The sequence below is a fragment of the Trachemys scripta genome, chromosome 18 (genome assembly GCF_013100865.1).
Source record: "Trachemys scripta elegans isolate TJP31775 chromosome 18, CAS_Tse_1.0, whole genome shotgun sequence".
Classification (NCBI taxonomy): domain Eukaryota; kingdom Metazoa; phylum Chordata; order Testudines; family Emydidae; genus Trachemys; species Trachemys scripta.
The window spans coordinates 7,755,021-7,780,970 of NC_048315.1; the positions used below are offsets into that span (position 1 = coordinate 7,755,021).

General features: G+C 40.8%; 1 protein-coding gene across 1 annotated transcript; it reads left to right on the forward strand.

Annotated features, from left to right (window-relative positions):
- TADA2A (transcriptional adaptor 2A) lies at positions 1 to 24,739 on the forward strand. Its single transcript, XM_034752730.1, is given in 17 exon segments — positions 1 to 101; positions 1,578 to 2,313; positions 3,330 to 3,436; positions 4,127 to 4,186; positions 5,231 to 5,322; positions 6,484 to 6,641; positions 7,170 to 7,258; positions 8,566 to 8,638; positions 14,124 to 14,187; positions 16,106 to 16,149; positions 16,994 to 17,104; positions 18,878 to 18,949; positions 19,575 to 19,707; positions 20,542 to 20,585; positions 22,416 to 22,429; positions 22,431 to 22,490; positions 24,251 to 24,739. Coding segments are annotated over 16 exon segments (1,332 nt in total). The 5' UTR covers positions 1 to 101; positions 1,578 to 2,288; the 3' UTR covers positions 24,437 to 24,739.
- The last annotated feature ends 1,211 nt before the right edge of the window (positions 24,740 to 25,950 follow it).

Genomic DNA, 25,950 nt, shown 5'->3' on the forward strand with positions numbered 1-25,950 from the left:
CACGTACGCGTTCCCGCCGCGCCGAGCCTGAGCACGTGGGGACGGCCGCTGGGACGGGAGCGGAGGAGTCGGGGTCGGGGCCTGGGCGAAGCCGGCGTGAGGTAAAGGGCTGGGGGCAAAGCGGGGCGCGAGCCGGGGGAGAGACCATGTGGCTACGGGGGGAAGCAGGGAGATACCAAGTGGGGAGTGGGGGGAGGGCGAGTCTAGACAAGGGGTGGCTGCGCGCTCCCGGCCACCCCAGATGCGCGCTCTGGTGGTGGGAGCGCGCGCCGCCGGGGGCGCGCATCCCCTGTTGCTCCGTTAGGGGGCGCTGAGGTAAACCACAGCCGCAAGGCTCTCAGGGGCGGGGTCTGTTTGGGGGGCGGGGTTTTGGGCTAGGGGTGTCTTTGGGGGGGGGTCCCATTGATTCTGAGGGATGAGGGCTTGGGCAGTTTTGGTTCTTGGGGGGTGGGGTCGGGGTCTTTTGTTCTGGAGGAGTGGATGGAGCTCAGAAACTCCAGGAAGACCACTAGGGACTTTAAGGAGTCTGGTGGCACCTTAAAGACTAACAGATTTATTAGGGCATAAGCTTTTGTGAGTAAAAACCTCACTTCTTCGGATGCATACAGTGCACTCTAAGGTGCCACCAGACTCCTTGTTGTTTTTGTAGATACAGACTAACACGGCTACCCCCTGATACTTGACAGTAGGGACTTTGATTTTCCATGGCAGGCAATCAGATACTATGGTGATGGACGGCCCTATAAAACCCTAAGATAGATCCATGAAACAAAACTTCGTCAGAGAGGCTGTTGAACCGTCATTGGTATTAGTGCGGTGGAAGTGCCTTGGTATCAACCTTGTTCTCTTTTGCACTGCTGATAATTTTACCAAGAACTGCACCTATTCTGGAACTAGGAGTAGGAGGATAATATTCATCATGCTGAACTGAAGCAGTGTTTCTCAACAACTGGTCTGTGGCTCTGGTCCCTGAGATCTCCCTGGCACAGTTTAGGAAGGCAGCAAGCAGGTTCCTAATATCAAAAAGATTGAGAAACACTTGCCTAGAGTACCCCCTTTCTCTTCCCCATACTTGCATAGAGTTGAAAAGGTCCTTACCCTACATCTAATTTCAGTAGCCCTCTATTCTAACATACATTTCTATTGCAATTCTCCATTGGGTGTTTTTGTTGGTTGGTACTGATACATTTTAAATGTTTCACACAATGAAATTTACATTATAGATTCTTGGGGAGAATCAGTTTTAATTAAACTAGATTCAAATAACAAGTTTTTGTTACTAACAAAATTGTACCTTACTTGATGGCTGTCCTGCTCTCTTCTGGGAACTTTGATCTGAAGTGTGATCCAATAGCTAGAACAGAGTCTGGACTCTGCTCCCTGGTTTATGACTGGTTTGCTCTGTGACTTTGGGCAGGTTACTTCACTTCCTTGGCCTTAGTTTCCTTATTAGTAAATTGGAGATACTATGACCACCATACTGACCTCTCTAATAGAATTCATTGCCGGGTGCATTAGTTAATGTTTGTAAAGCAGTTAGATCCTTGAATTAAATTACTTATTTTCTTTTCTGACAGGAATATAGTTGTCCTGGCACTGTTGCACGAGAAGGGGAGAATATACAGCGAGCCAGCTCACAGCTCTTAAAAGCAGTTATCGGTTCTATAAAGTCCACTAACTTAGCTTTGATGACCATGCTCCTAGAGGAAACTTTCGCTACTCCGTGAAGGAAATTTCTGTTTTCAACTCTCAGGACTTCAAGGCCTCTTTTTTTAATCACAGATAAGCAGTGAGGAAGAGACTAAATCTGCCTAGTACAAATATATAAAACCGTAAAGGCCCAGCTCTTGGTTCTGCAGAGCTAATGAAGGACAAATTATAGCAAAGTACTCAAGATTCATGATGTTACGGTTACTTGGCAATCACCACCTTTACTGGAGTCACATCAGTCTTCTCTTCAGATAAGTGATGATCCTGGAGCTCCAGATTTCTTAATACTATGAATTGTATTTTTCTGCATTTGGTTTCTTCTCTCACCTGCAGAGAACAGACTTTCAGCCACGTCAAATGATCTTTGTTGCAATGACTGACAGCCCTTTTGCTTGAATAGTTGGTACAATCTTAGAGGAGCTTATCTGTTCTAGGGGCTGTATAACAGCCTGCTTTCTTTCGATTGGATGGTACCCTGGTAGACACATTAGCAGGTGTTCGTGTTACACTGAAGAGTGTTGTACAAGGAGGGGTGCTTTTATTGCTGTCCTGAAGAAGAACACAACCGTGTGAGCAGGATGGAGCGCCTGGCCTCCTTCAGCAGTAAGTTCAATAAATAGAGCTTTACAGAGAGGTCTTAAAAACATCTGCCCTCGCTTGAAGGCTTTATCCTCCAATGAGGGTTGCTGAGAAATAGGGTATTTTGATCCACGCGATGGTTTTGGGCCCAGAACCGTCATAAGATAATTTGATGGGGGTCCTCGGTGGATCAGAGGATTGGTAATGGAAATAGTCTAGTTGAATAAACAAATTAAGTATCCTAATTGTTTATTTAAATATAAAGTTTTAAATAAAATATAAATATCCCACTGAATAAATCTGTCACAAACAAACCCACCCACCACTACACAACATTTATTAACTCCCTTCTTGACAAACTTAGAGAGGCCAAGGCTTGAATTGGCTATAGAAACAGAACACCTTTCTCACCCCAACAGACTATTGTTTTAGGTTGTTTTGGGGGCAAACAGATAGGACAGCTGCCACTTCCTGTGCTGTGCAGTCTCCCTAGATAAATATATTACTTTGGTCTCCTAGTCTGTGATTTAACCAGCTTTCAGAAGCACTGAATCATAGATACTAGAGTTAGAAAGGACCTCTTTGGTCTTCCAGTCCGTGCTGCTTGCATTTCCGCAGGATAGTATTCATAGATTTCAATAGGATAGACTTTCATTGCATAAGTTTAAGATGCCCAGCACATCACAGCATCCGGCCCAAGTTATGATCTATAATTTCACCATCTCTGGGAAGATGTCAAGGTAAGGATCTCTTTAGCAGCTGAAGTTGGACGAAGAACTTCCAACAGATAGTTGAGGAAGCTGAAACTGCATTAGAGAAGAAAGGGTTACATCAGCTGTAACATGTAAACTCTTATTGCCTAAACAGTTTATTTTTAAAAATGTAATATCAACTGAAGAGACCACACAGGATGTAGATACACTGCTAACTTTATTTTAAAAATACAAGGTTCTAGTGGTTATGGATGATTGCGTAAACAATAATATCATGCGTGTGTTCCATTCAGTTTCCTTCAGCGTATTTTCTTGTTGATTTCATAGATGACCCTTTTGATAAACCACCTTGCCGAGGCTGCTCTTCCTACCTCATGGAACCGTACATCAAATGTGCAGAATGTGGGCCTCCTCCCTTTCTCCTGTGTTTGCAGGTAAGCTGAGTGTAAAAGTGGAAGTGTATGCCTTGTAGAGAACCAGGTCATCAAAGCTATTTCTAAATGATAAACCATTGCCTATCACCTTTTAGTTGCTAGTCCGTCTCGTATCAACTCATGTTCATCTGATAAATATTTGCTCAGAGACAGGGAAATGGTAGAGAAAATGTTGGAGGGTGGGAGAAATGTGGAATTCAGCATGAGCAGGTGAAGGAAGTCTTTGATTAGGCACCCATGGACACACAGAGAGAAAGACATGGTGCAGTGGTCTACACAGATAGACCATACCTTTTATATCTCAGGTCTTATCTAAGCGGAATTCCTTTTAAATTGCAGTACATAGTGGGAACCATCCTCAATATAGTATTAAACTGGGAAAGATGGGTGGCAAGTTATTTCTTCCTTTAACTAAAGGGAAATTTTATTCTTCTAGTACTTTTCTGCATATAAATGTCTGTGCTCTGTCCTCTGGAATGAGCCACTGTGAAAACAGTCCAACAACAGATTAACTCAAATTGGGATTTTTGTGTGTAGAGGGGACTAAATCACTATAAAAATCCACTTTTATCTATAAAGTGGACAATTTTTGTTAGTTAGTGCACAATAAAAGAAACCAAAACAGAACTTAAATGTTATTCTCAAGGAAGAGGCAGGAAAGTAACATGGTTTTAATCTTTTATTTTGCAGTGTTTCACACGAGGATTTGAGTATAAGAAACACCAGAGCGATCATACTTATGAAATCATGGTAAGTATACAATTTAAATTTATCTTTCTTCATCTTGGGTTTTGTTATCCTTTTACAGAAGTTAGACCCATGTTTACTAATCTCACATTAAAAGTCTGTTGGATACACAACCTCGTTTTCAGAGTTTTATAACTGTCAGAAATCTAACCCAGCAGCAGATTTTTTTTTTTTTTTTTTTTTTTTTTAAATTTAGGGTCATCCAATGAAATTATAAGCAGCAGGTTTCATCCAAACAAGAGGAGGTATTTATTTCACACAACCCACAACTAACCTATGGAATTCATTGCCATGGGATGTTGTGATGGCCAAAAGTATAACTAGGTTCAAAGAAAGAACTGGATAAGTTCATGAAGGAAAGCTCCATCAATGGCTATTAGCCAAGATAATCAGGATACAATCCCGTGCTCGGGGTGATTCTAAACTCGAACTACCAGAAACTGGGAGTGGAAGATGGGTGGCTCTGTACACTGCCCCTGAAGTTCTAGTACTGTCTGCTGTCAGAGACAGGATATGGGGCAAGATAGACCATAGTCTGACCAGTATGGCAGCTCTTATATTCTTACTAAAATTAAAGAAAAAATGTCCATATCTAACACTATATAGAATGATGCAAAGGTTTTTTAATTTGTGTTTTATTGTCCATATATGGCTCACAGGCTTTCATTAGAAAAATTGGTAGACGGTTATTTTATCATATGGACAAATTGCTTCCTCCCACCCCCAGTGAAAAAGTTTAAAGAAACTTCTTTTAAAAAACAATTTAGATTTCATTTCATGACACTATACTTTTTTGAATTACAGCTGGTAGATACATTAAATGTTGCTGTATTTAGAGCTTCTATAATGACCGTTTCACAAACTAGCAGTAATTATGGGAGATGGCGTATTGACATAAAACTGCCTTGGGACAAAGTGAAGCTTTTAAACGGTCAGCACCAAAGCAGCTTGAGCTGTTACTGCCAGATAGCACCAGAATTTCATTGATTCTGTAGGTGGTGATCTATACAGAGAGGGACCCTGAGATTTGTTCTTTTTTCTCTCCAGACGTCAGATTTTCCTGTTCTGGATCCCAGCTGGACAGCTCAGGAGGAAATGGCACTTCTAGAGGCCGTGATGGACTGTGGATTTGGAAACTGGTGAGAATTTAGTGCCTGAACCAAAGCCCATTGAAATCAAGTCTTTCCATTGATTTCTGAGAGCTTTGGGTTAGGATCTGAGTGCTGAATATTCTGGCACACAACATAGCATATTCCTCATGGGTGAGAGTCCAATCTAACCATTAGTGTGGAGGAATGAAAGATCAAGAGGTCCGTTCCCAGCTCTACCACTGACTGTGTGTGACATTGAGGAAGGCACTGAAGGCCTAATCCTGAGAGATTAGGTGCAGAACTCCCACAGAAGTCATTGGAATTTGAGAGCGCTTGACATCTAGCACGATCAGGCTTTTAATTTCACCCTGCCTCAGTTTACTCATATGTAAACTGCCTTAAGACAAAGGTTCGCAAACTGTGGTCTGTGGCACCCAGATGGTCCATAAAGCTTGTGGTCAGCTGAGAGCTGGCTGGTCACATGGTGCTGGCTTCTTGTTTCCAGCTGCTATATCACATTAAAGATAATTACTTTTCTGGTATTAGTCTGTATTCAAATAATTGTAGTTAGGCTTTTGCAAATTAGAGGAGATCATGCTTGCAATTGGGAGCCATCTCCCTTCCTATTCACAAGACAATGCCTGTATTAAGATGTGGTCCATACTTAACAGCCAGATTGTAAAGTTAACAGAACTCCAGGCTCTGCTTTAAACAGAACAACATGAGGTCTCATGAATATAATTGCAGACAAAATTAAATTGGAAAACCTGTTCGAATTTCCATTTAGAACATAGGATAAAGGACTGGGTCATCGAGTCCAGTCCTGTTATTGCAGGCAACCCACTCAGATAATCCGATAAAGTTTTATCAAGCTCCTTCTTAAAACTAGTTAGGTTGTTTGCTCCCACTACGCGTATTGGAAGGCTATTACAGAACTTTGCTCCTCTGATGGTTAGAAACCATCATCTAAATTTCCAACCTACATTTATTCATAGCCAGTTCATATATTCTTGTGCCAACATTGTCCTTTAGCTTAAATAGCTCTTCTCCATCCCTGCTATTTACTTTCTATAACTACATCTGGGGAGAAATCATATTCCGCCCTCAGCCTTCATTTTGCTAGGCTGAGCATACCAAGCTCTCTTTAAATAATTCTTTTTTCCATTAGTGAAAAATCAGCCAATTTCTGTGGGATTTTCCCCTCCTTAGGCAGGACGTGGCCAATCAGATGTGCACAAAAGCAAAGGAGGAGTGTGAGAAACATTATATGAAACACTTCATCAACAATCCCTTGTTTGCATCTACGTTGCTGAACTTGAAGCAGGCAGAAGAGGCACAAAACGCTGACACGGCCATTCCATTCCACCGTAAGTATCCACTGTAGGGATGGACACTGGATTTCTTTGCACAGTCTCTAAGATAAAATATTCAGAGAATTGATTGAACCTTGGAGAAGGGTGTGTACTTTGCTTTTACTCAGAAAGGAGAGTAATATTTGGTCTGTGGATCACCATAGAATATTTAAGAATAGGATTTTCCATATACCAGACCAAGCCTTTTGGTACATCAAATATACTGCACTCCATTAGGTGCATTGTGGGAGAGTGAGGGAATGAAGTCACCTGATGTTGAACCCAAGAAAGTGAACACCCAAAAAAATGCTCCTGGTCAACACTATAGACAGAGGATTCTCTGAGGAACGTAGTGTACCTCACCTTATCCCAATGGACTCAGCACTTTTACCCATCCGAATTACTAAATAATAAGGCTGTCTTAGCTAAACAAATTCCTCCTGCACCTGAAAAGGGAATACTCTTTTCTAAAACTGCAGTCTGTTTTGCAATTACATGTCAAATTAAAATATCCACAGCAACTAAAACCCATATTTTTTTCAGCTGCTGATGATCCTCCACGACCTACCTTTGATTCCTTGCTCTCCAGGGACATGGCTGGGTACATGCCAGCTAGAGCGGACTTTATTGAGGTAGAAATCTCTCTTGTCTTATTTTGTTGTTGCTACCGATTAGGGACACATACACACACTCACTCATTCTATCTACAGATTTTCTTTAATATCCATATAAAAAGTATTAAAGGAAATGAGAGGATTGGATGATAAAACCAAGGATAGCCATGACCTTAGAATCATAGAATATCAGCGTTGGAAGGGACCTCAGGAGGTCATCTAGTCCAACCCCCTGCTCAAAGCAGGACCAATCCCCCACTAAATCATCCCAGTCAGAGCTTCGTCAAGCCTGACCTTAAAAACCTCTGAGGAAGGAGATTCCACCACCTCCCTAGGTAACCCATTCCAGTGCTTCACCACACTCCTAGTGAAAAAGTTTTTCCTAATATCCAACCTAAACCTCCCCCACTGCAACTTGAGACCATTACTCCTTGTTCTGTCATCTGATACCACTGAGAACAGTCTAGATCCATCCTCTTTGGAACCCCCTTTCAGGTAGTTGAAAGCAGCTATCAAATCCCCCCTCATTCTTCTCTTCTGCAGATCTTACTTTAGGGGATTCCATTTATAATCAGAGAGGTGTATTAAAGGGCCTGAGAAGCAGCTAACCCTGACTTTGTGAATAAGCGTTGTAAGGCATGCCATTAGCATTACCAAAAGTCTGCTAATGAATGACTCTTCTGCAAGAAGGCTAGATGTGTGAATGAGATGCTCAACAAAAGGGGGCAGCTTATTTTTAGTTTACTTTCCCTAGAGACACATGCATTTGACCTGATTCAAACCTAATTGAAGTTCACAAGAAGGCTCCTGTTGCTTTCAATTTCTTTTGATCAGGCCCATGGTTACAAAGTCCTCTTACAAAGCAAACTTCTATTCATTCAGTGATCACTAATGTCATAATTAACATACCAGGATAAAGTCAATCCTAAAATAAGCAGGCACAGCCCCCATTGGCCCATGTTATTTTTCAATTTTTGCGCAGAATTTTCCACACAGAATAGGAGCAATGGCAGTTACCTGGTAGATGATGATCTATTTAAATTGTACTCCACTTGGATGCTTGTGTATTTCTGCTACAGTCATTGGTGCAGTAGATTATTCTTCCACTAATTAAAACCCCAGTGGGGTTTTTCCATCTGGTGTGTACCTTGCATAAGGATGTAGTCTTGTAAAGCCATGCTTAACTTGACTTTTTTTTGTGGGGCGGGAATGGTCTTTAGTAAATATCTCTATTTTCAGTATTCTTCAGCTCTGTCATCTGCTCCAGTGAGTTATCAAGGTTCCTAGAATTAACTAGTGAGCACTTGTTGGTCTTCTTTGAACAGGAGTTTGACAACTATGCTGAATGGGATTTGAGAGATATAGATTTTGTGGAAGATGATTCAGACATTTTACATGGTAAGTCCCATGTCTTGGGAAGAATGTTTGAAAGTGGCGTCTCAAAATGCCTGGTCAACGTTGTTCAATTGATTTTTCTGCACATATGGGTTTTGGGGGTAAAGTTTCAATTTTAATAGAATTCTCTCAATTGTGTGTGCTGGGTATAACACTTGCATTTCTATAGTGTATTTCAATCCAGTGCTCCTGCCATAACTTTAACCAGGGGCGTACAGGATACATTTACTCTAAAGAGATCGCCTTACCCACCACTGAAATGTAGCTAAATGTAAGGTGGAACATTTTAATAAGACCCAACTACATCGTACCTCACTTTAGGAAAGGAAGTCAGGAATACTATATCCAATAGAAACTGCAGGGAGAATTTGGGTAGGCTTATGGTATTACCAGAGCTAGAGTTTTGCCAGGTTACAGGCATCTTCCCTAGAATATCTGTGTAAAGAACTATGATACAGTCATGGATCTTAAGAGGTCAGAGCCTGGATTTTACCCTGATCTGAAAGGTAGCACCTCATGCAACACTGTGTCAGCTAACACCATGCTGTGGCATTGCTTCAGTACTGACTTAGATGCAACAGTGCCATCTAGTGAATTACTAATACCACTTCCCGTTGAATCTAGGTGTTGCTTGAAAGTCTTCCCACCTGTCCTAATCCTGCTTAGTTTGTGAAATCTGCTAGCAAGGTGGTATTGATACAGGCAACAGTAGGTGGTGCGCAGATTAAGCCCTGTGCAGTGAGTTCAAAATATGCTCTTTGAGATATTGTGATCTTTGTTCAGCCAAGTGAATACACTGAACTGCATTGGCATAGTTGAATATAAAGATTTCCTTTTCCTCTCCATGAAAAGGAGGATTACTCTCACAGCTTCTAATATTGTTCAGAGAAGAGCTTCTAATAAGAGTTCACTGAAATTCTGCGAATAAGTTTTGCCTAATTGGTACCAAACAAAAGGAAGTATTAGAATTGAATTAGGTTTAAATCCTTTGGGGAAAGAGGATTTCTGGTCTCTCTCATTTGTAAACATGTTGAATATTCAACAGTACCGTTCTCACATTTCAGAGTTCTCCATCTAATTATTGGGGGGCAGGTTTTCATTCTTTATGTAACCCTGACCATGAAAGCCTTAGTGTTTCTTGGAGTCACAGAGGAAACTCCAGTTCCACATAGCCCAGTCATTCCAAATTTCAGTGTGAAGTTTAGCAGGACACAGCAGAGAACATGGTGTTGTAATCTTTAAACCTTCTCTTGACTCCCAGGAAATATTTCCATCTGTAAACTATAATCTTGGAATAGCAACAGTTTGTCTGCATTATAAATCAGCCTCTCATTCCTTTATAAAGCTTACCTCGGGAAGTCACTGACTAGTGTGCATTGTGCAGAGGTTCAACATGGTCTCTCTGACAAAAAAGTTCTTCCTCTTTAAACACGTGTGGAAAGAAATTATGCGTAAATACAGCTGCTCTTGTTTCCTCCATTAACTCCTGGCTAATCGAAAAGCAAGCAAATAAATAAATAGTGTCCTGGTTCTGTTTGCTAATTCATCTATTTTAGCCTATTCATACATTTGCTATTCACAGTAACCAGTTTACCGACACAATCTTCCACATCAATTGCATGCTCTCTCCTCCTCCCCCAACATTAGACATTTAAGATATCCCTCAAAGAGGTACAGCACAGAACTCAGAGCCCAGTGGAGGAGAGTGGATAAGGAGACTGCAAGCCATCTTTGTACTCTCCCAGTCGTTGGCTGTTCTGGAGGCAGGAGAAGTCCTCCAACGTACCAGAGGCCTAAGTTATGACAGTCTCCCCTGGTTGTCTTGTGGGCCACAGCACTGCCTGGAATTCCTGCAGCTTGTCCCAATATGTCCCTCCTGCTCCCAGCTCCTCCTCCTGGCATACCATCTTCACTGGGGCTTGTGAGAAGGGCCAGGATAGGCAGCTGTACTCTATCAGCCACGCCTGGGGTACTTAGGGCTCCTTCAAAAGGCTCCAGCCCTCTTACTCAGCATAAAGGAGACTAGCACAGGGATGAGGATCTCACAAAGAGTTCTCACAGATAGGAATTTTTCCTCCCTAACATTTAGCCTACATTTGTTTTGTTTTTTTTTAAGAAAGCCAAATGTTTTCCTCCGTGTTCCTACCATAACCATTGTGTTAAAAATGAATTTTTGAAATCTAATTTACTTTCTACGTCTTGCTTTGGGAAATTCACTCCGATTAGACGATGAAAATGAACTGGGCAGATTTGTTTTATGGTCATCTTCTCTTTCAGGTCTAAGCTACCTGACCCCTGTCCCTTTAATTTCATCCTAATTATATTTCCTTGCATTGCTCTACACAGTTTCTCACTACTCCCACAAGAAAGAGAAATGCAGTTTAACATAAGGCATCTAGACTCCCAAATGTCTTTTATCAGGAGCACAGAATGCTTGTGATTGCTGAGTCATCCAGCTTCTTACCACCCGGGATCATCTGTATCCTTCACTTTTACTTCTTGAAGCTGACAAGATGGCTTCAGGAGCAGTGTGAAATACATTATTACGGTTAACTCTTTGTGTGCAGCACATGTAAGTTGGTAAGTGTGAGCAGGTAGATGATTGATATCGCAATTAAGTATAGTATAATGGATAGAATGAAAGAAACAAATCATTACCAATCTGTAATTCAGTCAGGGGCTTTTGAAAAATCTTAGAAACTGAGTTTTTATTAGAGACTGAATTATAGTGTTAGACTTTCTCCTACCCCATCCCCTCTCCTCAAAAAAATATTTTTACTTTTAACATCAGGAAGCATTTTACCAAGGCAGTCTGCAGACTTTGAAGAAAGGATTAGATATAGACTAAAACTCGGATTGTGCTGGCGTGAAAACGTGTGACATGAAACCTGGCAATGTCCTTTTAAACATACTGTTTTTAAAACACTACACAATGTTTATTCCTGAGACAGCCCTAGAGGAGGCTCTGCTACAGCTGTCTAAAATAGATTCCGTAAGATTTTTCTCTCCTCTGGGAAGGGGTGAGTTTGGATTATATCCAATGTGTGCCTACAAAGCCAGGAGCACACTGGGAATTACATAAATTCATTTACATTCTTCCGATTGTATGGATGAGTGATGCCAACTAGTGGATTAGTTGGCCTGAAACATGTCTTTCATTCACTGCCACTCAGGTTTCTGCAGAGCAGATGCTGTTAGAGAAGGGAATTGGAAGGGTAGGGCAAACTATATTTGGATATACGCTAGCACGTGCACAGTTTTTTTGGTTTCAAAGTGGAGGAAATAGCCTTGTCTATTATTGGAAGCTATACTGATCATTTCTTATCTTTTCCCATAATGGACACGTTGACTGTGACATCACCTTGGATTTCCTTCGTCATAAGGTCAACAGCTGTCTCTCCAGCATTCTCCAAGGGGAAAAACAGGCAGATCATTTTAATTCTCGTAGCATCTCTTTTCTCATTACCATGCAGCATGTAGCATAGTAGTAGCCTGGGTTATTCATGCATTCCAGATCTTGTAATCAGTTGTTTCTATGTGAATGTGTCAATAAAGAAAAGACGACTGCAATGAATGTGAATTTTCTCTGTGTGAGAGAGCCATTTTTTTTCCTTCATTTGCTCTGGTAAATGTTCACTCCCCTACCCAATCAATCATAATTTCTTTCAGAACACTTTAAATTCAAGTGAAAGTGTCAGAAATACAATCCTCCAGTTGCAGGTGACCAATTACTGGTGGTATTTATAGAGTTTCTCCAATGCAATCTCTGTCTACTCAACGTTCTTCCCACACAAATCCCAGAAAATAATATGGCAGCTTAGCTTTTGGGAGCCTTAAAAATACAAAGGTTTTATATACATTGGCAGTGATTCCTGTACTTGGTAAGGTATTTCATTCATATCTAACTTACTACATTTCTCATTCTTCTCTCCCTGAATCTAAGCAAGGAATAGAGAATTTGTTAATACTGCCTTGTTGCTGGGCTAAGAAACCCAAGCAAATCTATATTTAAATATACACCATGTCTTCCCATCGCCCTATGTTAAAAAGAACAAGGACATTGTAGCTTTCCTATTGCTATGATTTAGTAATCTGTTGCATCCAGATTCTGTATCAGATAAAGGTTCTAAGACATCGGGATTTTAGCTTGTCAGACTTTAATTTGGATACTGATTTCACATAAGTCAAAATACATTATCCTGAAGATGCTACATAAATAAAAAGGAACATCAAATGAACTTAGAACTGGCTTCTGAGCTCACACCCCAACCCTTTCGGGTTTCCAATAAAGAGGGACGGCTAAACCTTATGGCACAGAGGGCTACACTGGCCATTTGCCTGGAGACTAGGAGCCACATGTAATTTACACATAAATATACATATGGTATATTTTAAAATATCAAGTAAATTCCCACAGCTATACTTACTGCAGCCCGCCTCTTCATTGCTAGATTAATTGCTAATTGATTTGACTCTCCATTAATAAACTGCACTTGTCTTTATCCTGCAGCAACAGGGAGAGGATGGTCATGCATGGACCATGTTTCTGGCTCTGCTACACTTTGGATACATCTGTTCATACAGTGTATTGAGGTGGAGGGAGAAATACTCTTGCTTGGTTTCACAGATTTGCATGTTGTCTCTGCAGACTATAAATCCGTTGTAGAATCTTAAGCCTTTTCTTTCTGGGAAAACATTAAAATAAGTAACACTGAGAGAAAAATCCAATCCAGAAATCAACACACACGGCTTATTTAGCAAGATGGGTCTTTGAATTATTTAACAGAATTATGAAGCTAGTCCTAGTGGAAGAGCTGGGTGTCTACTTTATCTGCTCTCTCCAGAATGTGCCAAGAAAATGTATTAGCCTCAGTGTATCTGTGCAAATGAGTTGCAGAATCTATAGGTGGATTAGCCAGAAGAATTTTAGACAATTTCTTATAGAAAGAGATGGTTTCTAACAACAAGCAAGTTTTCTCTGTACTTGTTCAGAACTGCCCTCTTGGGTCTCTTTTGGTTGATAGCAAAATATAAAAAAAAAAAAGTTAACCAGCTAAAAATTTTCTAGGTAATTTCTGAGAGTCTCAGCAAAGTCTACTCTGAATTGTCTCGATTCAGATCTCAGTCTTTTTAGCTCTTGGCATTCCTTTAATCCCCTTCCTTATTTCTCTGCAGGCTAGTCCTTCTCCAAAGAAAACCTATCAAATATTAAGCCTAACCATTTGCTTTTCAGGGAAGTATAAAGGGCAAAATGTTTTCCCTTTTGCGAAAAACAAAAAGTCCTTAATATCAATAGTAAGATAGTAACTTTGGGCTAAGGACTTTTAACATCTTGAAGCAAAGGCAGCCAGCCTGCTTTGTACAAGTGAAGTGGGCCTTTTCAAGCTGTGATGAACACAGGTTTTTGGGGGATCTGGGGAGAAGCCTGGTGTGATAATCTCGTATGTGATTAATCTGTTTTTCTGATCTTCCTTTCTATACTTGGCAGCTTTGAAGATTGCAGTTGTAGATATCTATCACTCCAGGTTAAAGGAAAGGCAGAGGAGAAAAAAGTGAGTTCTCAACCAGTGATTGTAGTCCAGAGCTTCAATATTCACGGTGTTATGTGCAGTAATACTATCCTGATATTAAGTGTAATTGATTTTAACTAGCACCTTCCAGAAGGATCCCAAAAACCTAATACTGAGGGAAATTTCTCCTATTAGAGCAGATCTCAACTCTGCTATTCTGCTTTCCCTATGTGCACAGAATACAGATCAGCTGCATGGATCTCAGCAGGAGAATTTAACACTTCAGCAGACTAGGAAGTATGCAGATTCACACACAACAGAACTAATTTGTACATATTGGTGAAATTCCTCCTGGCCAAAGGATCTGCACAAGCTTCTACACACCTTAAACTTCCATGTAAGATGTCAAAACAAGGCAGAAGCGACATATAGGCCTTGTGCTCACCATATGCGCAGTGGTGAATTTCACCAGTTGAGTACTTTCAATACAAGCATCTCAAAGCAATTTATAAATAATTAACCCTTCAGCATCCCTGTGAGATAATCTACCCATTTTGTAGAGTGGGACCCTGAGATTAAATGAAGTCTCAGCGAGTTAGTGGTAGATCCAGATGTAGAAACCAGCAGTCCTAAGTCAGCTCCCTTCTCTAATCACCATGCTGTCAGGCCAGGCGTACTTAGACCCTGGTTTAGGAGGCCTAACTCCCAGTCTCCTACTCTTACTAAACCCAATCCCTTTCCATAGATATGCTCGCATCATGATGGTTAGTACACTAGAGCCTCTTTTCCTAAGTGTCTGAGGACACATAATACAGATAACTATGTGTTGCTAATATGAGGTGGTTAAATAAAGTTTGAATACTTTATTCAACAAATTTTATGACTCTAGAATTATTCATTGAATCTTTCAAATACTTTGTCCAGTTTTTTGTAAGTTATTCATCCTTTTACTGCCGGGGCCAAGATGATTAACAACTTTGGAGCAAAACTTGTCCATCCCTCCTCCCAGAATAAAAGGTCAACACAACATGTTATTTTGAAGGGTAGTTGAAAGAGAAGGAGACTCAATTAGACCTGCCCTTCCTTCTCCCAATTAAAAAAATATTTATATGTGGCATAAACTACATGATGATACACAGTGTGTCTTATTTAAAAAAAAGGTGTCTTAACCCCTATAATTGTGTAAAGCACATTGGTGTCAGTGGCTGTTAAGTTTTTAATAGACCAAGCAGGACAAAACCCTAAGAGAACATAAAACTGCTTACGTCACTGTCACAACGCCTATTAAATCCTGTTCTACTTGGGATGGAAAAACACTTGTGCAGTTTATGTAAATAGAGAGAGGAAGTAATACATTTCATAGATTTAAGTTCAGCCACAACCTTGCCTAACAAAGTTACTCAAAAAGCGAGCGTGCGCTCTCTCTCTCTCTCTCTCTCTCTCTCTCAAAAGTTGTGTGTTAATAAAATAACCACACACACAAGCAATATCCATGTGATAATTGCAGAGCCCCGTGACCATCTCACCTATCCTCTGCCCATTAACTCATTTCCTTGGGGCTAGTCTAACATCCTAACCTCATGAGCGGCTTTAAAACAGCCATTTTGTTGTTTTGTTTTTTTAAATCAAGCTGGCTGAAAATCAAGCATGGGACTTGCTTTTAGCTTTGGCTGGGCAAGACATAAGACATTCAAGAGACATGACATTTGGGTTTAGAGAAGCTATTTTAGATCTTTTTAAGAGGTTATAGCTCTTTTTGAGCCCTGCCGGTTGGACTCATGGTAACGAACATAGCTATCCCAAACTTGTGCTGACTAATAGCTTATAAAATATCATGTATTCCCCGTTTATAGAGTTAGAACTTGTGTAAAATTGTATAAATATTACCAGAACCCCTTTGACGATTGTTCACTAATAAATGAGTTATTACTTATTACTACTGTTTCTTTTTTAATTATAGAATTATAAGAGACCATGGCCTCATCAACCTCAGAAAATTTCAGAGTAAGTACTAAATACAGCTTTTTGTTTTAAAATGGCTTTAAGCCAAAGTTAAAGAGAAACTTTAAATGCTGGATATTTGCAGTGTACATTATAAAATGGTTTACGCATACTATGTCCAAGATATTGTCAATCAACACCTAGTTATCATACATTAGGACTTAGAATTGCATGTTGCGGGCACCATAGCATTCTTTGTCACTTTGTTTGTAATTCTGTCATCATGGGGAGAATATCAAACTTGGACCCATACGGTGGGTACAGATTATGGTGACCTGTTCAGATTCCTTTAGTCTTTTATTGGTGGGATTTATGTTCCCTCTCTCCATTAAAAGTAATATCAGATGTGATGTTAACTCATGGCTTTAAAGATCCTTTTAAAAAAAAATTGTTATGATCATGACACGTGAGTTGGTTTGAGGAAGTATTGCTAGAATTACAATACTACCTCGGGGCCACAATCTGACCGGGCCTCTTTACAAAAAGAGGCCCTGTCTACACTAGGGAATTTTAGTGAAAAAAAAATTCCACCAGGTCAGCTGCCCTGGTAGCAACACCAGTACAATTTTTAGTGGGGATTAGGATCCAGGGGCATATTTTACCACCATGTCAGTTACAACCAGTGGGAATTTTGGCTACATGTGTAGATTGTCCTTTCTTTTTTTTTTTTTTTTTTTTAAAGCATTTGTCCCTACCATGGTACGAACTTGTATCATGTGAAGGGAACTATTAGCAGTTACCATATGAAGAGGATTCTTCTCCCCCCACAAAATGCCTAGCTATCCCAATTCCCCTGCCCAGCATAAAGATAGTGCTCACAGAGGTCCCTATTTTTCTTTTATTGCAGTTCTGGAGAGACGATACCCAAAGGAGGTCCAAGACCTTTATGAAACAATGCGACGGTTTGCAAGAATTTTAGGCCCAGTGGAGCATGACAAGTTCATTGAAAGCCATGCACGTAGGTGTTTTATTGATTTTGTTCATGTTTAATCTGTTCAGTGAAAGTAAGCATTTAAGTGGGTGACAGATTGTTATATTAGTTGTCAATGGCCTTCTCTAAATAGATACGGTACAGGTTTTCCTCCTCTCCCACCCATCTACCTCAGATAAAATAAATACGGACCTGGGTGGGTATACTAAATAATCCTCAGCTCTTATTGGTGCATTGTCCATTGAGTTATATTTGAGTGTATTGTTGGATATGTCAGATAGTGAAATACTACAGTCCTATGCTAACTTGTCTAGTCCTTCCTCTTTGTGACAAGATCACTGTTCGTGCACTGCCATGCTATACCATAGAATGAGTAAAATACCTATGACCTAAGTTAATATTGGGGTTAAGTCAGCGGTTAATTGTATATTCCATAAAGTACATGTGTGCTGTCTCAGCTAGGACATAACTATACAGCACAGCCTCTATTAAGCGCCTCACCTTAAATGGTTTCAAACTGTTCCATCATCTAATTGTCCAAATTCTTTTTGCATAATTATAAAGTGTATTGCAGTGTGTCCTGGTCAAATTCCAGTGCGGGTAATTGCACCTAAATTCTGTGGCTTTGTTGGGGGGGAAATTACTCTTCATTAGCAAGCACAAAGCAACATGTGAACAGCTGTCCTGTTCCACGCCAGATGTGGCTGCATTTCATGACACAGCCAGATACTGAGCTAGGGTCTTACCCTAGAAATATTTACTCCTTTTGGGTGGTACTGACTCCAGCACCTAGTCCCATTGTCTTACTAGCCATAGGGAGGCCTTTTTATTTAATCTGAGCCCCCTTCGACATAGCCAGGGATACACGTTAATTACATAAGGCTCCTGAGCAATATAGATTCACTAATTTAAGGCAAACAAACTTTTTGCTTATTGTAAACTAACTGGTACTAGAAAGCTGTATAATTAAATCTCGAGTTAATAAGTATCCCCGAACTAGAGATAAAGGGCAAAGTTAGGTTAACGCACTACTGAACTGACCACAGAGAAAGGGGATCCAAGCCAGGGAAAATCTTAAGACAGTTGAGTAATTAAAATCATGGATCAGAGACAACGTAGGATAATGTAAGAGGTCCACAAGGCATATAGCTAGGGACTTTAAAACAAGGAAAACAAACACAGGATAGCTTTCCAAACATTGCCCCCCCCCCCCCCCCCCCCCCCCCGGAATCCCTTGAAAACCTCAGGTCTGTCATGTTCCAATCTCGGTATGTACAGAGTCCCTCTGTGACCAGAGTTACTTAGGGCTTAGTTCTGCTCTTGTTGATGTCAGCGAGAACAAAATCAGACTCTATATTCTCTATACAATTTCTCTTCCTGTAAACTCGGGATATTCCTACTTAACTAACTGTGTTGTGGGGATTGTTAATGTTTGTAAAGTGTCTTATAAAAGTCCCACAGAGTAGCATCATTTGGCTCATCGATAGCAGGGCGGAGGAATTCCCTGAGCCTGAAGCTAAAATAGCTTCGCTGCACAAACAATCTAGAAGTGGTCTTACAAAATAAATCCGAATTGCGATCAGATTATATCATACCACATCCAGTAATTTGTAGGTTCTGCTTGCTCAAGATCACAGATGGGCAAGTACAAAAAAGTTAATATTATCTGTGGCTATACACTTTAGTAACTGAACTGACGACGAGTGAGGAATGTGCAGCAATGTTCACTAACAACAGCATTTTACCCACATTTGTTCTTTTTGGATTCCTCTGCTCTTTACTGTTGGGGGAAAAAAACAGTGGAATTTGAACTGCGAAGGGAAATAAAGCGTCTACAGGAATACAGGACGGCAGGAATCACTAACTTCTGTAGTAAGTACATGGGAGATTATTCAGCCTATTAGGATAGTGAAGGATGCTTAAGCTACATTTAGGATGTGTTAAATGAGAAGATTTTTTTTTTTTTTAAATGTGTTTGACTCACTCTTTAGCTAAGAGAGTCTTCTATTAATAATGCATCAGGAGAGCAGTGGAGTTTTTTTAGAACTATTTTGAGTTGATGGATAGCCTGGTGAACGCACCATTGAGCAAAGCTCAACATAGTCATCACTCCAAAAAGCTATCAAAGCACTAGTATAGTAGCTCAGTAGCCATAAATGCTTTCCATGCAGGGAACAGGGCAGCTGCACTGTATCGACCAACAGGTGAAGAATGTGAAGGAAGGAATCAGACTTTAAATCACACTTCTGGGGCTGAATGAGATTTTTTTTTTTATAGTAACTTATTTTTGCCCTGAAATTAAATATAACCCTGACACCCTCACGTGACTCCACAAATACTTCCACTGAAATAATTTGCACTCAACCTGAATAAGGGTAGCAGAATCTGGCCCAATATTAGGGGACAATTCATTTCCTAGCTATTGAAGTAAGGGAACAGCAGGCTGAGAATTCTGGTTCAGCACAGTCCGTCAGAACGTGATGCATGTTTGCTGTAGGTGCAAGAACTTACGATCACCTCAAGAAGTCGCGAGAGGAGGAGCGCCTAAAGCGCACGATGCTTTCCGAAGTCCTCCAGTACATCCAGGACAGCAGCGCCTGCCAGCAATGGCTCAGTCGACAAGCTGACATGTACGGTTACAGTAAGATTAGGCCTTTTCCATGCACAACTTTAATTGGAAAGATTCAACATTTCTTTCTATTGGCAGTAACAAATGTGTTTCCCACATTAGTATGGGGGGAGAGGAGAATAGTCTCTTAATTCATAGAAATTTTAAAAAAGCCCTAAGTGATGGAAATAGTGCTTAAGGGTCAAACAAAGAGAGACTAGGTAGGGTTCATAAAGTGTTCCGTAACCTGCATTCTGATTTTTTTCTGAGAAAACTTGACCACATTATCTATCTCAATGCGAACTGAACTGCTATCTTTAAATCCATTGCAGGAAACAAGGGTCTTCCCTTAGGGGTATTAATGAGAACACAGATGGCATTTGATGTCCTTTCTGGCAGTGTGATCTTAGCGGCAGCAGCTTTATCAATATGCCATCTAAACTAAACTGGGGCTGTGAACAAAACCTACAATGCACAGGAAGGAAACGTGTATCCTGTACAACTTGCATCCTGTACTGTCTAGGAATATAGTCTAGAGAAAAGGCAGTACTTTCCCTTTATCTCCTGCTGGGTACAGTTCAGTCTTCATCAACAGAAATCTAGCGTCCCCTTTTTTCCGCACTAGTCTCTATCTTTGGTTTTTATTCCTGGGCCAGTACTGGAAAGTGCTGCGCACATGGAAATCCCTTTGACTTCAAGGATCAGGCTAATATATGTAAGTTGCTAAGCTTCATCTCTGGGTTATGCAAGTTGGATGTTCCAATTGTTACAAGATGGGAAAAAGTAGCATAGGGGCCAATTTTTGCAGCTGTTCTTATACAATGCATAGTTAATTTGACATTTCATTTCCTTGCAGTGATTCTGGCCTGAGTCCCACAATGCCAGTTGCTTCAAATTCAGGTAATTATTTTCTATGATGGAGCTATAATAAAAGCCCTAAGGGCTTGTCTACATGAACATTCACGGCTTATCTACACTTACAGCACTGCAGTGGTGCAGAAGCGAGTGAAGATGCTACCTACGCCGACGAGAGTTCCTGGCAGCGTGGGTATTCTGCCTCCCTGAAAGGCAATAGCTATGTCAATGGGAGGGCTTCTACGCTAGGGGCTAGGTCTGTATAATTGCATCGCTGAAGGGTGTGGAATATTCACCCTCCTGAGCAACATAAATTTTGCCGACGGTGGCTATGTCTACACTACCTCCTAAGTGTTGTGTAGACTCTACCATGCATCAGTGACACTAGTCTGTTAGTTCAGGAGAGTGGCCTCTCTTGCTTGATTACAGAATTGTCCATCTGCAACCCTCATCCCCAAGTACAGTAAAAGTCAACGCTGTCTATAACTCACAAGTCATTCTGGATGCAGTCAGTGGGTTGTTGCTGAATTTCTAGGTCCTTCTGGCTATATAGATAGAATCAGGCTTTATAGCTGCGTTATTGAGTGTGGCCAGGGAAAAGAGAAGAGTTTTTTTCAGATTACATTGCAACAAGATTCAGGGTTGGTTTAAAAGATGGTAAAGATGTTCTGTCCTTTCCTTGCAGTCATGTGGAGCTGCTTCTGGGTCTCTTCGCATGTCAGAGTGATGTGTGCATGACAAACCTATCAGTGTGCAGATGTGAGGAGTTTATATATGAATGACACACAAATATTAAGGTTGCAAAGTCAAGCACTCAGAAGTTAGAACTTGCCAAAATTAAGGTTACCCATGCAACCATAATTCAATCCCTTTGTGCATACGTGGTATGGTACTGTCTTTAGTTACATGATCACATACAGCATTTCTGTGACTATCTTGGTTTGTAAGGAAATTCCATCATGTACACTCGTATCAATACCCACATTGGTGATATCGATTGGAGCTGAAATCCCACATAGGCACTTCTGAAAATCTACTAGGCACCTGTATGCTTCTTTAGACACCAAAAGCCTCTGAAAATCCAGCCCTTAACTCTTTCTGCTGTCCCCCTCCCAATATATAACTGCAGAAACTTATCTACAGTCTGACGTGAAACGCAGCTCGGAGTAGCAAGCTTACCTCTTTCACTAACAGAAGATGGTCCAATAAAAGATACTACCTCATCTACCTGGTCTGTCTGATACCCTGGGACCAACACTGCAAATAGTGGCAGATACTGTATTTTTGCTTAGCATTTCAACTGCTTCTTTTGGAAATTTTCCATCTGGCTGCTTTGTTTCCAGTGGGCATTCATTTGCAGTTACACTTTATACATATTGCACTATTAGGTGGGAAAAATAGATCATTAAGCTTATCAGTAAAAAGATAACAATCCTGGCAGTTTCCTACAAAATTCCTGTTTCATGCCTGCTGTGAACTGTAGAACTGCACACAGTAAAGCCAGTCTACATACAAAGTTGCACTGATTTAGCTAAAAGTATGAGTCAGTTTAGCTAAACAGGTGTAAAATGCTGTTTATTCTATTTAAACTTGGCTAATGTCATTTTAGCTGAAGTTGATCCCTTGCAAATCCTATCTTTAAAAAGGTTAGTTAAGTGTTCACACAGGAATTTTAACTTAATCAATTGAAAACACCATGTCTTTAGTTAAACTAGTGCAGCTTTGAAGTTGAGCCCTAAAGAGCTGACCACAAACGCTTGGATTTGACTAGGTTAACATCATTGATGTCTGCCTTTTGAGACAAAACATCTGGAGAAACTGCAGCCTCCGAACTAGCATCGTAGGCTGTGAACAATGCTTTCCTTATTTCCATAGGTAGACGGAGCGCCCCCCCCACTGAACCTCACGGGTCTCCCAGGCACAGAGAAACTTAACGAGAAGGAGAAAGAGGTAAGGAGAGGAGTTGAAATGAATGGGAAGACAGACCACCACCATGTAGCTATTTATCTTCGGACGCTGTCTTGTTGAGCTGTCTTAACCTTGAGAGCCTTTAGGAACTATATTTTGTAGATCTAGCAAATGGGTTTACTGTAGTGCAAGAAGCTTGGGGAAGTTGTTACATTATAATGTGCAGAGTGTGATGTCCCTTACTCCACTCTGGTTTTATGAGAGCAACGTTTTCTTAATGAATGTTTGCTTTAAAATTGGCTGAGGATTTCTTTGAGGGCCCAACAGGAACCATCACTTGCTCCTAACAATGTTTTTTTCAATAGTTCAGCCAGCTCAGACCAAAGGACCAAACCTCAGTCAACCGTATTAGGCCAAACCTACCGAAGTTGAGTTATAACACCGTGATGATCAATGGAAGATGAAACAGTTCATTCTTGCTTTTTTGTGCTTTGTCCAAATTTCTGCCCTTGGATATGCATACTAGGCTCCTAGTAACATCAGTGAGAGCTGCACGTTTCAAAGAGCAGAATTTGGCCTTCTTTAAGAGACTGTTTGTTAACTTGGCCTAGTACCATATAGAATACTATAGTTCATCTCCCAATTCCTATATGAGAGACTGACTTATCTGGCTAATTAAAAACAGCACTGGAAGGATGATGGGAATCGCATCTACTAATCTTTGAAATGGAAGATGGTGGTCTTGACTTGGAGGAAGACAGTAGCAACCAGGTCTTTATCTCACCACCTATTCTACCAAGGAGCAAATGTCAGTACATCTGATGTGCACTAGATGAATTTTAGATTCCCTTTCCGCCACAGTAATCAACTGTGTTTTCCATTCATTGTATCTAGCAGTTGTGAAAAATCAGATCACAACTTCACCAGTGGATGTGGCATTTCTGGCTCCATTAGGCATACAAATAATTTAGCCCGGGCATTAGCTTACAGGGGAGTCGGATTTCCTTGTCTGCAGAATTCAGAGAAGGTCTCTCTTATTGAGACCTTGTGTCTCAGCTGACTTCTGTCAATGGGGTTCAGTCACTGAGCACTTCATTATTAAAAAGAAAGAGGCAGTCAGCATCTCCACTGGTACCCTTACAGCACAGAACTGAGGGGAAAGCCCATATTTGAGAGCCACATGGGAACTTTCCTGTCAAACAACAGAACCGGAGAGCTTTTTGAAATCAATATTTTCAGTCTGCAGGAGAGACTAGAGATTGTCACCTTAATAAGCTCAGTTGTTGTCAAATGCATAATGTCCACTCTGCATTATTTCCTGCCCTAAACTGCTAGAGGGCAAGTGCTGTGTGTATAGCTGCTTTTATAAAAGGGTATTTAAAAAAAAAAAGCCGTCATCTGTAGGGGATTAATAGACAGAAGCCCTGTCTGGCATTTGTCCAATATGCTGAACTGGTGGTTGTGAGTTTCTTCGGCATGTGCACTTGCCTTGGTCTGCACAGAACACCACCCACGCAGGATGCTAACACACGTCTGCAATATTAGGTTCTCACTCATCTCCCTAGTGTATTGTCAGTAAAGAATGCTTTCTAAAACAGCAGCCAACAGGAGAGCCCTCCTCTCAGCAAACTCTTCCTCTTATTACTTGCGGGTTGGACTCACTTGTAATTGCCATTTTCCCCCCCCCCAGGGGAAAATAAGTGTGTTTTTGGTAGTCATTCCTTCCTCCCCCATCCCAGGGATTGCAAGACGAGCGAGTGTGGCAGATGTTAACGTTTATTAACTTTACCTTTGTCTTCCAGCTCTGTCAGATGGTGAGATTGGTCCCTGGAGCCTATTTAGAATATAAAGCTGCTTTAGTGAACGAGTGTAACAAGCAAGGAGGCTTGAGATTAGCCCAGGCTAGAGCACTCATCAAGATCGATGTGAATAAAACCAGGAAAATCTATGATTTCCTGATCAGAGAAGGATACATCACCAAAGCCTAAAGATACATGTAGAAGCCCTGGCATGAGTGACATGTGGAGATGGCTTTGAAGTAGCTCTGACAGTACTGAAAGTTTTTAAACTTTGTTGAATCAAGGACACTTCTGTTTTTATTTTTATTTTATTTTATTTTATTTTATTGGTAAAAAGTAGGGAACTTCATCAAATTGTCTGAATACTGACATTTCTTGGTCTAGTTTTCTTTTGACTCTGCTGTATAAACACTCCTGTTGTCAGTATTATGCTGCCATGTACTTCCACGAGTTGTGTGCCATATAAGCTAATATTAAACGTGAGTAGGCATTCATTTCTAACACCTTTTGTCAGCTATAAAAAGAACCATGGGACTTGATTCTGCTAGCACTGTAAGTTAAGAACAGAACTGCAACCCCTAAAAACAATTCTCACTTGTAGTTTGTGTGGGTGAAGGGGTTTAGAAACTAATCCCCTCCCCTTCTCTCACTCTTTTGGGAAATTGTGTTGGTTTTCAGAAGAGCACGTGCTTGACGGTATAAATATAGCGGTTGCAAGGGTTTGCTTTTTAAAATTCTAATGTGGAAGGAGGAGGGAAAGTCACATTAGGAAGTACATTTATATGTATTAGCGCATATCACAGCAAGAGTCAGAGACCCCACTCCAGTGTTGTTGTTTTTAAAAAGCTTAGTACACTCATTATTTGGTGACAAGTCAAGCTACAGGCAATTCTTAGACTTAAATCTCATTTTTTGTTGCACAATCCCAAAGGGAAGAGTGGATGTTTCCGCCAGAAGCAGCCCTTTTTCAAAACACACATAAACCATATACTGCCCCCGATCGATACCGGAGCTCCTCCATTCACCAAAACATCCAATTAAGACAAGTTACAAACCACTCAGGGAATGTCCTCTTTGAACTTAGGGACATGCTCACCTGTATTCCTGCATTCAGTGGGAATGTATTGAAATAGCCAGCAGAAAATATAGGGTTGTGACAGCTTACTGAAAAAAACCTAATCAGCTGGTCTATGCATAATTCAATATAACCATTGTATTAAGAAATGTAACTAAGCTAGAGGATAAAGGTAGTTCCTTTATGGTCATTTCCCTCTTTTGCAATCTAAGGAGCAAAAAACCCCAAAACAACTTCAGAAGCCTTTTTTCCCTGTTTGTCTCGCTTACAGTAGAAATACAATTCTGGTCTACTTTGTTTTTTCTTAAAAACACTGGACCACATTCTTCGCTGCACTTGGCTTCTGTGGGGGCAGAGGGCATCATGGAGCCTGTTACTGCTCTCTGATTGCTATCCCGAAGCCAGACCATGATGTAGTTTAGAGCCACCTAAGGGCCAGCTGGTTTCTAAGGCATCTGCCAGTTGAGCATATCTATAGCTTGAGCATAATGTGCTGCAGCCAATCCTTCTCCCTGACCCTCTTCAGCCCTGCTCCAGGGACTGTGGGAAGGGAAACAGTAACCCACTATGCTGCTTCTACACCTTATAGGGACTCCCTGGTGAATGGTGTCTCCAGCAGGGGAGTTAA